The sequence below is a fragment of the Drosophila sechellia genome, chromosome 3R (assembly GCF_004382195.2).
Source record: "Drosophila sechellia strain sech25 chromosome 3R, ASM438219v1, whole genome shotgun sequence".
Classification (NCBI taxonomy): domain Eukaryota; kingdom Metazoa; phylum Arthropoda; class Insecta; order Diptera; family Drosophilidae; genus Drosophila; species Drosophila sechellia.
The window spans coordinates 23,530,912-23,549,272 of NC_045952.1; the positions used below are offsets into that span (position 1 = coordinate 23,530,912).

Below are 18,361 nucleotides of genomic sequence, written 5' to 3' on the forward strand. Positions count from 1 at the left end.
GGATGCCGGCAAAGCGGAAATGTTCAGTTCATTAGCGAAACGTGCGCGACGTGTAATGGACGTGCCACCGGCTCGGAAACAAGCCAAATTCCCCAGTTCAAACGGTTGGTAGAACTCGTACTCGCTTTTGGTCATCTTATACTTATCGCGTGCAAAGTGGTTAAGCTGAGTGAGTGAGTGAGTGAGGAGAGCGCGCGCGCGACTTGCAACTTATATTTTGGCCAAAAAAAAAAAACAAAAAAAAGGCCAAAGTAAAATAGAAGTAAAATGCGGGGAGACGAGACAAAGCCAAGTGCGAAATTGCCAACTTGGCGTCGAGTAATTAAATAATTAATTGAACCGAACAAAGGAATTTCGCAAGTCAAAGCCAAGAAATGCGAAAAGCAAGAAACAATTAACTGACTTTAATTATAGGAAAGGTCAATACTACGCAGACGGGAGTCACGCACTTTTTTCTTTTCTGTCTGTCCAGCAGGGAAGCTATTTGTAGTTGGCTAAAACCAAAGAACCGGTTGGTCCAAAGCAGCCAAATCCAAGCCATATTTGTCGCCCCTTGTTTAATTAGAAGTCAACACCTGTACTTTGCATTTTGACTGGGTTCCTTCAGTCTGTGTTTTTCTTCACTTCACGTTATTTCCACTCTTGGCCAAACCAAACCGCAAAGAGCCGCTTGATGGCCAACTGACTGACTGAAGCGGCAAGAGCAGCAGCAGCAGCAGCAAAAGCAGCAGCAGCATCCACTACAGCATCATCATCATCATCATCATCTTCGTCGTCGTCGTCGTCTTGGCCAATTCTTCTTCTGCCCGTTTTGGCCATGGCCAAGACCGCGACCACGAAGTTGCCAACCGAAGACCAAGAACTTGCCGAGCTGCAGAGCGTGTGAGCCGAGCTTTTGGCGTCGCCGAAGCCGGCTTCAAAGCAAACGCAACTGCGCTGCAGCAGCGCCGGCGACGTCGACCGCGGCGTAGTGAGATCCAATTGATGAGCAGTTTGCTTTTGCTTTTGCTTCTGCCTTTGCTTCTGCCTTTGCTTTTGCCTTTGCTCGCACAGCATTTGAGTGTGTTTGTATTTGGGGTTTGGGGTTCTTAGGCGCTCTCTCTCTCTTCGCTGCAAGTTGTTGCTTTTGCTGCCGCTGCCCGCGTCGCTGCCGGCGTCGCTGCTACCACAGCTCATACCTTTGATTTAAAATACAAAAAAAAAAGGGGAAAAAAACCGCCGCGCTACGTAGGCTATATAAATAAGCAGCGAGAAGCTATTGGGTCCAGTCTCTTTGAATTTTATGAAGCGGTTGTATCTTGGTGGTGCCCCAAGCAGCCGAAACGAACCGCCAACAGAGAACATCACCATCCTCAGTTGGCCAAAACCATTCCTTTGCCTTTTACCTCCAGTGGATTACCTTTGCCCTAAAGAAATATAAAAACCAACAAGCATCGCAGCTAAAACTGTCAAGTGAACAAACAACGAGTTGAACAAACCCATGAAGTGCGCGAAATGTTGAGCTAAGTGTAAAAGCGATTTAAAGGATCTTATAACTCTGTGGAGATACAAATCAAAGATACAAATCGAAAGCAGAAAGAAAGTGGCTAGTGATCCCCCAGAATTCTTCGCTGAGTTCTAAACGACGAAATCCGTTCTGTTACTTGCGTGAAAAAGGTGAGTTTCGATTCGAGCAGCGTGAGTCCTTCGAAAAGGACATTGTGGTGTTTGGTGAAGATTCAGAAGATTCAAGAAGTTCCAGAAGTTTTAAGAGCTTAACTGTGATGAAATATTTTCAATACTACTTTTATTATTTTAAATTATGAAATGATTTAAGGTGCTTAGAATTTACAAAAGGTTTCAAATAAAACAAAAACTTTCAGAAAAAAATATTTAAAGTTCATTATTTTAAAATCTAAGTATTCAATTATTTATTTATTTAATTTTTTCACATTCTAAGTAATCAAGTGAAAGCCTTTTTGGAATCGAGAAAATTATTCCATTTATTTTCCATTCTAATTCAAGATATATTTAAATGAAATCTTTAGAACTTTTCCCAAGACTTGTTGATTTCATTCAATAAATTTTTCAATTATTATTTCCTGAGATGACTAGCTGCAGCATAGCTTCTGTAAATTAAAATAAATGCCACGCCAACTTCTATGGCTAATAATAATTAATTTACGGGCCATTTAAACTGGTGTTATGCACATGTGTGACGCGTTGCGCAATTGTTTTAAGTCCGATTCAATAATAATTATTCATTTCCGCGACATTTTCCCACCCAATCGAAAAGTCCCATCGAACTGGGGTGTCAACTCTTTGTAGGGCAAAAACCAGACCTCCCATTAAGGCCATTTTCAAAGTGCGGCTGGCCGGAGGGGGAAGGGGTCACTGCAGTGGAGCGGCTGCATAAGCCGCTTTAATCTTTACGGCTGCCAATTAATAAAAATTAATTTGCTTACAACCAAATTAAAGCGAAAGTCAGCCAGGCGTTAAAACGGCCTCAAAGTTATTCATTCATAAAAAAAAAGAGGTTCGGCTCGGCTCGACGGCTGCTGGTGCAAATTGCTGCCATTCAGTCGGCGGTGGCTGGCTCATTCATCCACAACTGGCTGCACCACCGCACCACTGCACCAATGCACCACTGCACCGCTAACGTAACTGCCACGCGCCGCGGCCCAGACTGCCTTTTGGCCTTTTGGTCTCTTGGCCACGGCCATTGTGCAAATAGTTGCAGCATGCACAGGCAGAAATATGTTATTACGAGGATCCTTATTTAAAAAGAAATTATTACTTAAAGAAATTAATTTTTAATGAAACTATGGCTTAGGTAAATGGAGAATTCTCTGATTGTAATAATTCGATCTTTTCTTCGAGTTACTTCCACAACGTTTGTAGAATCAAGAACCTTAGGTATAGTTGCACATAATTATTTCTTAGAAATTCTCATTGTTACTCGTTCAAATGAATTTCAATTTCCACCGTGTGCTTTGGCATAATTTATGAAAAGCCAGCCTGCAGGCCGAAAATTTCCAGTGAGAGCAGCTCTAATTAGAATTTATGCCCACACCAACTGGCGCGCAGCTTTAAATGGCCAACAGGCCAAACAGGCAGCGTCGACATTTGTCAAACTCGTAAAAACTAAAATAGCCCGAATGTAAAAGCTTTTAGTTAGCCATAAATAATACAAACTATGGCCGAACAACGAGCCCGACGAGACCCGCCATGAAAAGCCTCCAACCCCACCCCTCTCGCATTCCCCATGAAATAAAAGCCAAAACGATATATTTATAGTAGTTACAAGTGCACTGTTCTAGGTCCTGGTCCTGGTTTTGGACCCTGCTCCATGGCTGCTGTTCCTGCTGCCCGCATCACGGCTCCTTTGGCCGGGGGCCCAATAAAAATGCAAATAAAACCCTGCCGCAATATGTGACCATCGTACCCACTCCCATTTCGTTTTTTTGTTTTTTTTTTTTTTATTTTGGTTTTTTTTTTGGTCCCACTGGCTGGCAAACATTTGCAACCTGAAATGACTTTGAGTGTTATTTGGTTGGCCAGAGATTTCATTGGCAGCTGGCCAGAGCGTTTGAGCCTGACATTTGAAGGGCCCTGACCATGACTGGACTCCAGGGCATCCTGCATCCGCACATTCAGGGCAGGAGCAGCAGGTGTTTGGTTGTGTCTCCCTTTTTTCTGGGGGGAGGGAGGATGCCATGTAAGAGTGTCCTGGTCGGAAATAGTGTGATTTATAGACAATTTCCAAAAGGCGCAGAGGGAGCAGGGCAAATTTTGACATTGGGTTTTGTCTGCATCGGCGCCAGCAGGAATACAGATTTATTGATGAGCCAACAGGAAACATGGCCAATACGGATATCGGAAACGGGTCTAGTTGTAGTTGTTATTGCGGCTGCCCCATTCCCAATCCCAATCCGATATCATTCTGTGGTTTCAGCTTTTTTCCAGATTCCACGGCACATCTGCTGCAGCATTTTAATTAAAAATGCCTGAAATGTCTACCCTTATATAAAAGTATATATATATAGTGTGTAGACTTGGCTATAATGACATAAATGCCTCGACTTAGGGCACTTTAAGTCGTGTGGTTGCGATTGCGGTTGCGGATTGAATCGGAGTTGAACGGAGTCTTCAGTGTGGCGAACTTCCGCTGCTTGGGGCTAACATAGAAAGATAGATAGGCACAAACTTTGTTAGAACTCCATCACTCAGGGGAGCGAATCGCAAAGTTCGACAGTTTGCGAAGTTTACGAGCTTATCGCCGGCTAACGCTGCGTATGCGTAACTTTATCCACCTGCGGGTTTGATGAACTGTAGCAGATCTGCGGCTTTCCATAGTCACTTTCAATATCGCAATAGTTCCTGGTCTTTTGTTTAGACGCTTTCTTTGCGATGTTTACACACACTTAGCTTGTACTGAGTTGGTCGGCATTATCATAACAATTAAAAGACGCTGCAGCCAGCTTTATTCGGCTTTTTGGGCTCTTCGACTTTTATGTTAATTTATTTTAATTTTCGTATCTTGGAAAGAAAGATTAAAGCAACTGCGGAGAACAGCTCCCTCCGCGTTCTGACGAGATGCGCAGAAAAAAGTCTTTAAAATATTTAATTGGCTGCCATGAGGCTACTATTTTAAGTTATGATGCGGGCTCTGACATCAGCACACCAGAATATCATAATATGGCATAAGAACACCACCGCCAGAACATCACAAGATCACATACCGGAGAAAGGAGCCGTCGAGAACCCGACAAATTACATAATAATAGGCTGGCCCAGGCTAATGTCCCATTGTTAAGGCTTCCATTTCGCCGTTTGGCAAGTGGCGATGGACCACAACCATGGCCAGAACCAGAAAAGAACCGGTAGGGAAGTCATCGTGACAGGAGGAGGAGCAGCCCGTCACATCACATCGCATAATTTAATTAGACCCAGTGTATGCAAATGATATGCTCCGCTAACTGAGTGAAAAGCTGTGCGAAAGCCTAATGAGCCGAGGCCGGGTCATGCATCTCGTATCTAGTACCTGGCATCTGGTGCGAGTATCTCGTGCTATACGTATCTGCCGGATGCAAGCGGCTCCGGCGTGACTGCCACACTCGGTTATCAGTTAATCCGATTACGACGGTGTCTCTGAACCCATAACACACATAAACAGTCCCTGTCGATGGCCAATATTATGGGATTTGTTCGAGGTTTTATGGCTTTAAAGGTGCAGAAATTATGTCACACGTATGGAAGTTTCTGATTCTTAATCATGAATCTATAGTATTTTAAATTTTAAAGACCACCCATAGCTATTTGCTTTTTGATTTAGTTAACATTTAAAATTAGACAAATGACAAATGTATAGCTTAATGGTTTTTCTTTGCCTGTGAATCATAACCATACATCAATCCATTAGCCGTTTTTAAATATTATCTATCGACTTGAGATAACCAAAGCTGCATGTTCAAGAGATCGAACAAATTAAATTGTGACGCTGCCAGTTTTTCGCCTATTTTCACCTTGGGCACCATTTCTGCGCATTTCAAAGACACTTGAAAGAAACAAAACGAAACCAAACCAAAACCAAACTGAACATCATTCCCGCCAGCGATTTCTTGTGATTTTAAAGTTTAATTGAGTAAATCGGTTTATGTGCGGCATTAGCATTGTGACGCTGTGTATTTTCCAACGTGTTTCTATGGGCCCCAAAGAAAGTAAGCGCAACTAAGCACATTACGACTAAGCGACGACACTTGTCTCGCATTACGCCCAAGTAGCCAAGTAGCAAAATGGCCAAGTAGCCAAGCAGCTAAGTAGCCGTGTAGCCAAGGTTAAATCGTGGTCTAGAACCAGGGAACTTGTGGCAAGAACTCCGACTCTAAAGTGTGTCGTGGTGGGGCGCGAATTTCTCTAACCCAAATTGTTGTTGCCGCTGGATTTTGCTGAAGTCTCGGAAGTTTCTGTCTGAAGCGGCTGCGATCTGGTTTCCAGCCACCGATGGTTTCGAGTTCAATAGCCAAAGAAAGTGTCGGATGGTAGAAAGAAAAAGTGTGCGGAACGAGTGGAACCAAATGGCGACATAGATTCCATTGGAGTTGCTAGTGCAGCAGCAGGCCCACCTGGCGTATGCGTAATGCCTATTATCAGCCGCAAAATGCATTTGGCAAGTGGCTGTTAATGGCCATTTCGCGGGGTGTTAATGCAAGTGACCATTCCAATTTTGGCCACAGGATGGGGGCGAGTTCCTGGCCCGTCATTAAAGCCATTCCGAAGTCCATTAGAGCCAAAAGCCCTGACAGGCATTTTGGCATGGCTCTTAGAGCTCTAGAAAACATAATTTGATTCAATTTCAAATGGCGAGCATAATGGCCAATGAGGCCAAAAGCAAAGTAGGGCCCACAAATTCAATGCGGTCAAGGTGTCAACGCGCACGATGGCCAAAACTACTGCACAAATTAAATATGTTTTTCTCTCTGGTTATTGGTTACTATTGGTGTGTGCAAACGGGTCTACCAAAACATAAAAAACTTAACTGTTTATGGGCCAGCACAATTAAGCCAACGGTGCGCTAGCAAATATCAGGGTCCAAAGCCAATAAATTAATTCAATTAGCCTGAGGCCAGAAACGAAAAATCGAGAAACCTAAAACCCGAAATAGGCAAATCAAGTTCGACCATTTCTTCTGCTCTTTCTGGTGGCAGATCGAAGAAATTCCATTCTTTTGTGAGAAAATATGCGAAAAGTCGTCGTCGCCTGCGTTTGAATGGCCAAAAGAAATCGGCTGGCCGAAAGCAAAAATCCCAAAAAATATATATATACATATAGTATACAAAAAGAATAAAAACTAGTTGTGAGCCCCGCGGCTCTTGGACAGAAAAATGGATAGCGGTGGTGAAGGGGCTGTGTTGACGCGAAGATGTTGCTGCGATTCGTGAATGAAATTAATTTCCATTGTATTTGGGGGGGTAAGTAAGTAAGCCATAAAAGAAATACAGTTACGTTTCAAGGCGGCAAAATATTGCAAATGAAAATGGATGTGAGAATGGAGAATCGAGCGATGATATGGAGATTGATCGCTCGAATCGTCTATAAAACTGAGCTCATTATGGCCTATGCTGATTTCTTATTGCGGTTCGCATAGAAGCTGGCTAAAATCCATAATGAGCTGGAAGCTTCTTTCGGGATTTTTATTGTGGCCACTGCTATATAAATTCCGAATCATCAGCTTTCTGTAGAAATTGTGTGTGTGCTTTCTGTTTAATCAGTGCGATCATTTAGGAATTTCACTCGGCTTAGTCAGACAGAATAAAACGCGCGAATAAATATAAATCAGTTCAATTAAACGAGAAACATCCGAATAATAAACAGTTTGCCCACCCTTTCGATGACGACAGCCCGCGAGTTGTCGCATTTCTGATGGTCTGACACATGTAGATACTTTGAATGCTATAGATAAAGATCTGGTTTTTGGGGGGGCTTTCGTGTCTAGCTGACCCAAATTCGTGGTCTTTCTTGACTCTTGTTTTCTTCTGATTTACATTCCAACACACACACACACCGATCGATTCCGATCGGTTGTGGGTTCTAATGATCCATCACAGCTTGGCTAATCGATTTCCCCACTCTCTGTCTGCTTTCAGGTATGTAAGCTCCAGTCCGGATGACAATTTATCCAAGAATCCGGATGGGCACCAGGTAATTGAGACGTCGGTCTGTCGGCGCGCAGAAGTATGCAATGATAAATTGGAAGGCAAACAAATGGCTGCACTTTTTGTTCCGCTGCGCTGCTTAACTGCTTCAATTTGCATAAATAAATAATTTAGCAGTGCATTCGTTCGGCGCTGAAACAATAAAAGTCAGCAAATTGAGTCGCGAAATGAAGCAGTATGGAAAAGAGTGGTAAGGGAAAAGGGGCGGGACAGAGCTGCTGCCATTTAATTTATGCAGCTGGAAAGCAATCAGAGCACAGCTCGGTTCGCGCAGGAGGAGCTGTGGCTCCTGGGTGGCCAGGAGTAAGGTGCGTGCCTCGACAACACAGACAAGTCGGGCACATGGGCTTTGAGTTCTTCTGATGAGGCAATACACCAGTGCTTTCATCCTTAGACATGGCGCTCATTATTGAAGAGGTTACGGGTACACAGGTCGACTATCCCATCCGGCACATCCTTGTATCCCGGCATATCCTTGTGCGGGGAAATTCCAACGCTTCTGCATTGTTTTGCCTTTGCCACTTGACTTCATTGCCTTCAAGTGCCACAAGCCCCCTCCTTTTGGCATTTGCAACCCTTTTTTCCTTTTTTCCTGCCATTTCAGTCGGCTTTAAGCCCAGTTTGAGCTACTCGTACAGCTTGAATGGAGAACGAAAACAATACGATGGCTTCTAATTGAAATGCAGAATATATGTTTTGCCATTTCCGAGTGGACAGGTCAGCGGCTTTTGTGGTGTGACACTTGCAGTTGGCCGACCGAACAATGGCCATGAAATTGATGGCAAAGTTGAAATTTGTGTTTTAAATGCCACTGCATAATTTATTGTGCACTCACATCGCGGCGAATAAAAATCCATATATCGAACAGTCAATTTATTTTGGCTCATGCAATTATCTAGAATCTCGTGGGGTTGAAAGCTCGCCCGCGATGCCAAAATCAATTTGAAGCCAATTTGCAGGCGCTAATAAATTGAGTTAAGAATTTTGAAATAAAAATTTCTTCTCGTCGTGGTTTTTTTCACATTTCGGGGTGCACTTTATCGCACACCCTATGGAAAATTTGAGAAAAAATAAGTATGGGTTCATTGCATTCTGTCGTATGATGAATATTACACTTTAGATTCTCCACGGAATGATTTTTCTGGCTAATAATACGGGGGGAATTCTCTAATTTAGAATGATTTTTTTCGAGTGGCTGGTTAAGATCGTTTATCAGCCGGGCAGAGTCCGCGCTGTGGGCGCTTCTAATTGGGTATACGTGTGCTCGATGGCACAGTCATTCCAATCCATTCCATACCATACCATACCATACCATCTCATGCCATGCCGTCAAGTGTTATGGCAAGTATTTATACTTATACGAACATCATAATGCGGAAACTCTTACCCGAAATGCCTCGCAGTGGCGGTCGGTTCTAAGAACCCGCCTCTGTTAATAAGAATAAAAACTGGTTGGGGGTTTAATAGCCCCCCACTGGCTGATTCTTCTGCCAGCGTAATAGCCAAGTTGACCAGCCATGAAGTTCAATTTCATTTCATCTCTCATTTGGTCACTCATTCTTTTTTTTTCGGAACATTCTCGGAAGTTAGTTTACTTTATGATGGGGTAGCCAAAGTGTAAAGTGCATTAACCGCCGCTGAGCTACTAAAATAGAATCTGGATAGACTAAAGGAACCCGAAAATATATAAGTAAGCTAAGTAAAGTAAGGCCCAGCACAACACACCTGCATAACTTTTACCGAGACAACCACTTTCCATGGCGGTCTCTTAATAGGTTTTTATATCTCATCGCTCGTAGAGAACACTTTCCTTTGTTCGGGGGGGCAAATAAACTGGACTGAACCTGGCCAAATAAAAGTGAAATTGCCGGGGCAAATTTGTTTTCTCAATGAGCATGGTTTTCTGCTGGTCCAAATCTCACGTTCATCTCTTAATGACGGTACATCATTTTAATTATTCGAATGCACGTGTAGAAATGTCAGGAAAATGCGAAGAAAGGGCTCACTATCTTCCCACTCCTTCGCTACTACTGATAAATCGCATCTTGGCTGGCCTGGAGCACCTGTGAAATTGGTCATAGCACCTCGGCAGATCCCCAAGATACCAATAATCCCGATCCCAATCCCGATTGCAGACTGCGCTTGGGGCGCCGTTCGATGGCCTATCCCGACTATCAAGTGGGAATGGGCCGGGTATCGCCTTTTGGCCTGGCCAGAACCGGGGATGCGCTTTTCGGGATTTATTTGTGTGGAAATGAGCAGCTAACGGTATATGAATCATGACTTTGGCAGGCAGCATGATTTAAAACACTCACTCATATGCGGCGGCGTCGGCGGCATTGGTTCTTCTTCGAGTTTCAGCTCGGATTTGCAGTTTGCAGTTTGCAGCTGCAGTGTGAGTGCCATGACTTTGTGCTGCTCGGTCTGGCCAGGTCGGCTCTGGCCTGGTCTGGTCTGGGCCAGGTTAAGACCGCAAGACGCTTCCCTCGCCGTTCGGCTGTTTGCGCATATTTTAGCACATTTTGCCCTGTCCAACTCGAAGCTCCAAAGCTCTCCTCGATCGGCGATCGCGACGCGACTTTGTAGCGCGTAGGAAAACGTGCGATTTCAAGTTGACAGCACAGCTATGCCATATCCCCCATATGCTATGTGGCTTGAACCCGGGCCCATCCCCATCTCCATCCCCATCCTCTCCGCCTGGTGGAGCTGGTACTCCGCCTGTCTGCCTACCTGAAATCAGCTGGAAAAGGCAACGTTTTTCATTTTCTACATTTTAATGCAATTTTTAATTTATTTGTTTTGTCGAGGCAGCGACACAGACAGGGACAGCGACTCCAGAGCTTCAGAGCTCCAGAGCTCCACCTCCGAGTCCAACTCCAGCTCTCTATCGGCGGACAACGCATGTATTCCTCATTGATTGGCATTTCCTGGTTGGCAGCATTAGACTGGCCAAGTCAAGTGAATTCCTCGAAGCGGACAAGACCAAGGATGAGGCTCACAACTCCACAGCTCCAGAGCTCCAGACTTGGTTGTTTTTCCTCCACTTCAAAGGAGGGCGGGGAGGACATATATATATATATATATTCGCTGCATCGACTTTGAGCAAGTTCGCCCTGGGCATTTGTAATTATCCAACTGGCCAATGAGTCACTGGGAATGATCGATGCTGACTTGCGGATCGGTCGGTAGTCGCAAAACAATGCGAGATCGGCTCCATGACATCACTGATCAGTGGCGAAATAGAGTCGCATCCGGGCCATTCCCATGCCTGTCTTTGGTAGCATCCCCTGGCTCTAATAATAATTTTGGCCAGCACTTCACATGCCAAATTACATGGCCATGAGTAATCACATTAACCAGTCTCGATCCGAAAACGCGCCAAAAGCGCGCGCTCATTGATCCACTTTTCGCCAAATCTACTCCCCAATCACGTATTTACGTCTATTTGGCTAACTGTTTTTGGCCTGGCCGAATTCAAATTGAACGCATTTTGGGCGACTTTGGCATAATTAGAACCAGTTTGCTGGGGAATAGAAGGCGTAACTCTCTTCGCAAACACAACTTAAGTGTTAGTTATATATTTAGAAATGGTACATAACTTCACTGCAGTTACTTAAGCATTTCGTTACGCTTGAGTTTCATTCGAATTCCCAGAGCGTCTGGCACTCGAGCACCTTGATTATTCACCTGTTTCTTTGTTTTATGAGTCAAAGTTGCAAATCGATTTGAATGTTGTATAACCAACCTAGTCGATTGACACGTGTAGGCGTCGTTAAGTTTTCGCCGGCTTTTTGGGCCAAACGGCTTCAAATGGCCAAGAACCAAATGTGCTGCTCTCAAATTCATAATCACGTTTGAAAAATCGCACTGAAAAGTGACCCCGAAAACCAGAGTGCCCCGGGTCGAAAATGCCTAATTGTGATGTTGATTTTAATTAAGCGAATCGCGCAAAAATGGGGAAGCTCATTAGTCAGCGGCGAGCTAGAAATCGCATGCAGCTGCATTTGCAAACTAGCAACTGGCAACTGGCGACTTGCAGCTTGCAACAACTTGCAACTGAGGGAAATCAGAACGCTTCTTCGGCAACAAACTTGACCCCAAGAAAAAGAGAAATTTGTGGCAAGCGAAAAAATGAGGCTCGAAACAAAATCAGCTCACGATCTTCCGCAGTTTCAGTTCAGTTCAGTTGGTGTTGCTTCTGCTGGGTCAGTCCACATATGGCTTCCAGCTTCCAGCTACTGGTATCCACTGGCTACTGGCTACTGACTACTGGCCAGTGGCTTCTGGTTGCATGCCGCATGCTCCATGCCGCCAGCGAGCACTCGGTGGTAGCCAGCGTCATCAAGATTTGTCACAAATCAAGGCGGGCAGGCCACTAATCCAGTCCAAGTGCTGCCTCCGACACAGCGAAAATGGCAAATTGCCGTCGCGCTGCTGGCGGTGGAAAAGGAGTTGCTGTTGCCAGTTGCAGTGGCAAGTCAGCGTTGGCGTTCCACCAACCAGCATCCATACACTTGAGCAAAATCAAGCGACTATTTTGGAAACTACTGAAATCTGTACCACATGAACAAAACGGGGCAGATGTACGATGTGGCTTCTACATTTTTGATAAATTTTCTAAGACTAGGTGCCTCTTTTCGGCGAGTGTAGGAGTGGCATGCCGTGGTGGAGTCGTGCTGGGCAGCTTCCGCATGCCGACAAGTGACTCACAAGTCGGTCTCCAAAGAAGTTCGGTTTTGGCGCGTTTGTTTGTTTGCTCGGTTTTGTTGGCCACCACTCGGCACCGTTATGTTTGCAGATTGTGCTTGTTGGCCAAGTGAGCTGAGCTTTATTAATCTCGAGCCAGCTCCTTCAATTTGGCCGCTGAAGATGAAGATGGTGCCGAAAGTGCCACAAGGTCGATCGGTGCTAAGGACAAGCACAAATTTGCATGGGGTCACTGATTTGCATCTAACGATCTGACAATCTGGCAATCAGACCTCATTTCTGTTACCACTATCACCGCACATTCCGTAATTGTCGCCACACAAAAATCACCGGACATCATCGAAAACCCTGATGCAATTGCAAGGTCGCACATTCCCAGAGGCCAACTGCAAATTGGCTGTTTTCCGGGGTTCAAGCCGCAACAATTTGGCCGACAATTGGCCACAACTATGCGATGTACTCAATAGGCAATAGGCCCACGTGTTTGGGTCCAACAGCAACATCCGCAGCAACAACTGCAGCAGCAACAACTGCAGCGGCAACACGAGATTTATGAGGATGACGTGCTGAACGAAAAGAATAGTACAGCACACTGGGAGAAATGGGACAGTGTGTTCTAGTAACACCCAAAAATAAATGGTGTTTTTCAAAGAATGAGATTCAGATTCTTTGAGTAACAATGAACCATTAAAATATATATAAAACCTTTATGGCACGACATTTCACATGTTTGTGGTTAATTTTCCAGTGCACCGAACGAATTAGCTATAAAATAACAAAAAATGCAATTTGCAATTGCTGCCGATGCTGCTGCACCGTTAAATGTGTGGCACTGCGACGATCGAAAGAACACAAAACCAAATTAACGCCATACAGCAGCAAATGCAACAGCAACATCCAATTGCAATTGCAATTGCAATCGAAGAAGTGTAATGCGATAAGCTAGCTGGAATTGGGATGGGGATGGGGATGGGAATGGGGATTGGCATCGAGATGGGGTCCACCATCTCCAGATGGACGCGTGAGGTTGGGGTCAAAACTGCGGCATTCTGACGGGACTTGGAATGGGGATCGCAGGATCGCCTCGCTTCGCATCGGATCGGATCGCATTGCATTGCATCTCTTCGGTTTGGAGCTAAAGTCTGTGTGCTAAATGTCAATTTGATACTGGGGCCAGAATCCAATTAAAGCTGCAGGCCGCACCACAGTTGCAGCTAGCAAATTGCAAATTGCCATCGATCTTCTGGCTGGGATCTCTGGCCGATGTCGATGGGTCGTCGTTAGATGCGTGCGCCAAAGTGTATTTGTGGGTCATGGCAGTAGCATGGTACCAATCTCGTGGAGACACGGACAGCACACATTGGACACGACAGCCGACACAAGATAGCTCTCTGACAAGAGACACCTTTTGATATGCTAACGAAGGCTTTTCCATTTCCATTGGAGCGGAGCTACCTTCCTGCTCCCTCCGGCCCTCCTGCCCTCCAGCGAACTCGTGCCCCGACTGTCAAAATGCTGCCCATGGATAGCTGCCTATCTGGGAAATTTTCCCACCCTCCATTGAGGCCGTCTGCTGCCTTGGTAAAATGTAAATTTTCGTTTGTTTGCCGCTCCGCAGTGCCACACATTTATATTAGAGCTGAACTGGGCTGAGTTGCAGCTGCAGCTGGGCGCAGAGAGATGAGAAATGGCAACTAGAAACTGGGAGTTGCAACTGACACAGACACTGCCACTGCAACTGCAACTCCACGCATGCGCAGATGCCAAGGCAGCAGCTCCCCTGGCAATTTCCCAGCCTGTCCGCTGGCTATCCTTTGTGGGCATTGCGACCCGGTCAAGGAGGAGGAGTTCTCCACTCCATACCATGCCATACGATACCATGGCATATTCCTTATGCAAATAGCGACCGGCACTCTTCACGCATGAAGACTTTGTCTGGACCTGAATACATTTTTCATGACGCACTTGGCTATTCCATTGTTGGATGAAGATGCATTGCTCGCCTTGCCCTTGCCAGCATTTTCCCAAAAAAAAAAAAAATAAAAATAAAAAGAAAAAGAAAAACAAACAGAAAATCTTGCAAATTTCCCATGACCGATATACGCCCCTGGCCAAGTTAGCCAAGTTGGCCAAGTTAACAAGCGCCTGCCTCTTTTTGGGTAAAAGTTTCCATCTTCCGAGTGCAGCGACTTTTGGTCACTTCATTCACAAATTGAATTTGTGTCACACACATGGCCGGCCGCTCAGTTGGTTGGCTAGATGGCTTACCCAGGCAGCTGGCTGCTGGCCACCCCTTTATTTGGTCTTAACCTAAATACTGAAATGCGGCAGAAATGCGAAAGAATAAAAATTGTTTACCATTTAGCCGCGGCAGAATAATTACCGCAACAAGTTGCTGCTTGCTCTCCTGATGGCTGCTGCTCCTGCTAGTTGCAACTCTTAGTAGTTGCTAGTTGCAAGTTGGCAAGCAGCAACATGTTGCTCGTGTGTTGCTAATAGCTTTAGAACAAGTGCCATTTTGGCCGGCAACTAATAGCCAGTTTGTGTCGCTTCCGTTGTCAGTCAGTCGGGCTCACCATCCACAGCACAATCATCATCATCATCTTTACCATCGCAGCGGTGTGAGATTATCATTATTGTTATTGTCGCTCGTCATGTCAACTCGTCATCAACATGCCGCTTCTCCGGCTGAAAAGCAGACGAGGATGCTGGTGTCTTCTGTCTTCTGGCATCAGCACACAACACACAGCATTCAGCACACAGCAACCAAGCATCCAGCATCGCAGCATCGCAGCTCCGTGGAGCAATCTTTCAACCTGACCGTGGCAGCTTCGTGTGTTGCATACCCCTTGTTATTTTCGCTGTTGCCACGGCACGCAGCAATGCTATTTGTGGCTCCCGGAGAAGCCCCCATCCTATCCCATCCCATTCCATACCATCCCGCCACCCGACCTGCCTGCATTTTAATGAGCACAATTCGCGCATTTATTATGAGCCCCAGCCTGAGTCGAGCATTAGCCGATTTTAATTTGCCTGTTTCGTTAGCGAGCTGATCTGAGTGGAGTAGCAGCCGCAGGGGGAAACGGAAGCCACTCAGATTTCCAGAGGTTCGCGGAAGGGGCAGCTGGGATGAGGGGCCCACCGAGTAGCCGCACTTATGGTATGCCCCCTGTGACAAGTTCGTTACTATGGGATTCGGAATTCATCGGATATCCATCTATTAGTCCGATATCCATTGTGCCAAGAAAAGTATGCTCATGTACTATTCAAATGTAAAATGTACAATAACTTGCCAGTCATTCTGTAAAAACCAAATAATATACCAACTTTAGCAAAACTGTGCTTTATCCCTTACTATTTCTACCAAAATGCGGGTATTAATTTCAACACTCCTCCATTTGCGACCCCAGTGTGCTTAGGTGGAAGTTTTATTGCTTTATGGAATGTATAAAATTGCATAACACATCCACCAGCCACGCCCCCCGAAACAAACAAGCACTCAGCATCAATTCCCCCCAAACTTTTTGGGACACGGAAACCTTCGCAGGAGGGGAGCAGAGCAACCCCTCGATGGAATCACGTGTTGCATCTCCTGGGACTTGATTAAAGTAACATAAAGCAAATAAAGCCGACAAGCGAACTGGGCTAATAAATGAAAATATGAAGCGTATGTGTTGGCCGGCCATTCGATGCCATTATAGGGCGACAATAAAATAAATCCCACTCCATAGTATAGTATACCTTAGTTGGCCAGTTGTCAACCGATAAGCCGTGATATGTGGCGGTTGCCGCCTGCTAATTATAACGACGGGATCACCGGATCTTCGACGGGGGGCGGGAAAAAGCAAACCAAATCGAAGAAGTCGGGGGTGTTGTCCAATTTCGGGAACTTTTCCTTTGCGTGCGCCTGACATTTTCAATCAGCAGCGAAAGCAGCGAAGGACTTCGAGATACAGATACAAATCCGGCGATTTTTTGACCTCTTGGATGAGAAGGGAAGGAAGCGGAAGGAAGTTGCTGGAGGGTTGAGTTTTTGAGGGACAGCGAACTGGGCATGTCAGGGAAAATTGCACATCTGTCAAATCGGCAAACAAGTGATTTCCGCAAACAATTGAAGAAAAACAGCCAGTCAGGACCAAAACGATACGAAGCGAATGGGACAGGACAACGCATCGCAGTACAGGACATTCGAGGAGGGATGCTAGTGGTGGTTTCGGTATTTGGTCGCTCACATGTCAACTCTCCCACCCGCCCCGAAATTTTTGCTTTTCTGCTGTTTGTGCACGTAAATTGCTTTTGTGAGGCCATTGAAAAATTTTCGAAAAACCAAAAAGAAGGAATACAAATGAGTAAAGGAAGCATGGAAATAAATTGAGACACGCCGGTTTGAGGGCGGCATGCGCCTTGTCATGCTTTTTTAATGAAGTGCCAGTCGTTTAAGGAACATATTGCCGCCCGATTTGATTGTTATTTAAGGGTTAAATGGCCTCCTGTCCGCAAGAATGCCGAGCCCACAGCCCAAACGCCTTTGTTATCCCGTACTAAAGCCTGCTCTTTCGACTCCTTCTCCATTGCAGTTACAACCACAAGATGACAAGAAGACGTTCGAGTCCGCCGGGACTCGAGGAGCTGCTGTATCTGGCGCTCGTCCTGCTGGCCATGGTCCTGATACCCACACAAGCCGGTAAGTGGTTTATTATGTCAACGTGAATTATGTTTAGCCAGCTAAGTACCCAGTACTTAGCCCATCTGTCCTATCTGTTTTGATTATTATTTTGCCATAAATCTGCCGGCGAATCCATGCATTTTTGCACTAATTAAAGCCATTGTGGCAAATTGCCATCAGCTGGCAACAGCTGCCGTTTCCAATTGTCCAGGATCAGGGGTCACCCGGTGACCACGACCGAACGAAAGTCTGTTGCATTTCGGCCAGAGGGCGAAAATCGAATTAGGAATGGCCTTTCGCGGGTGTCCCAAATAGAATTGTGTTTAATTGAAATCGAGTGGAACTGAATTTCGGGCTGGCTCATAATTAAAAGCAAGTGCTAATGGCCTCTACCCATCGTTACCCGCCAACTGTCCAACTGCCCAACTACCCATCTGCAGCATGCGAGCTCATCTGTCCAAAAACCAATAACCAAGGAGCTAGCAATGTGTTAACTTTCACATTTACCCCGGCAATAAAAGGCGATGCAACGGTGTCTTCCTGGTTATTTTGGGCGTGTTCGATTTAACGACTTGTTTAAACAGAACACAGAGTCAAATAAACCCAAAATAAAAATAAGACGGTTACCATGGGCTGGGTTTGGGTACTCCTCAGGAATATCGGTCAACGAATGCCAAAACCGAAACGTAGTTACTGCCACTCGAGGGTATAGCCACCAATCATCCGGTCCATAACCGGAGAAGGCCCACAGTCAGAGCCAGAGCCAGAGCCATTGTTTAATGGGCTTTCAATAAACAGGCAATGGCAATGGTTTCGACAGCCACGTCGAATTGAGAACTCCGGGTTTCCAGATCTACGAACTGACTGACTGGCTGGCTGGCTGACTGACTGACTGATTTGGCCCAGTCAAAACGATAGGCGACAATAGTCAGCTCGTTGACCCACATTCGTGGGTACTCCACACTCGCAGCTCCACGATGCCTTGCATTGGGCATTCAGAATTCTTGGAATTTTCATTAACACATGTCCGAGCCGGCGCAGCGGTGCATATGGAAATGGATCTCACTGACAAACAGGGAAATAAAGTGGAAAAGAATTTTGTTCGGTTTTGTGAATGGACGAGCCAAGGGGAAAGCTGTGGAGAACCCATGGTGTTTTAAGTATAGATTGCCCCGCCAGGGTTTCTCACCTACTTATTGATTATTACACACAGTCACAAATCGGTAACACTAACAAGCCGGACCAACAAAACGGCATAGTGGTCTCGGGCTCAGACTCCGACTCCAACTCCAAC

The 18,361-nt window shown here is 45.6% G+C and overlaps 1 protein-coding gene across 1 annotated transcript in view; it reads left to right on the plus strand.

Annotated features, from left to right (window-relative positions):
* The first annotated feature begins 1,274 nt into the window (after positions 1-1,274).
* Positions 1,275-18,361, plus strand: part of LOC6619626 (titin) — a 37,523-nt gene continuing 20,436 nt past the window's right edge. The window contains exons 1-2 of the mRNA XM_032722786.1: positions 1,275-1,656; positions 16,979-17,085. Of these exons, the coding sequence (XP_032578677.1) occupies positions 16,992-17,085 (94 nt within the window). The 5' untranslated portion in view covers positions 1,275-1,656; positions 16,979-16,991. The remainder of the gene's footprint in view (positions 1,657-16,978; positions 17,086-18,361) is intronic.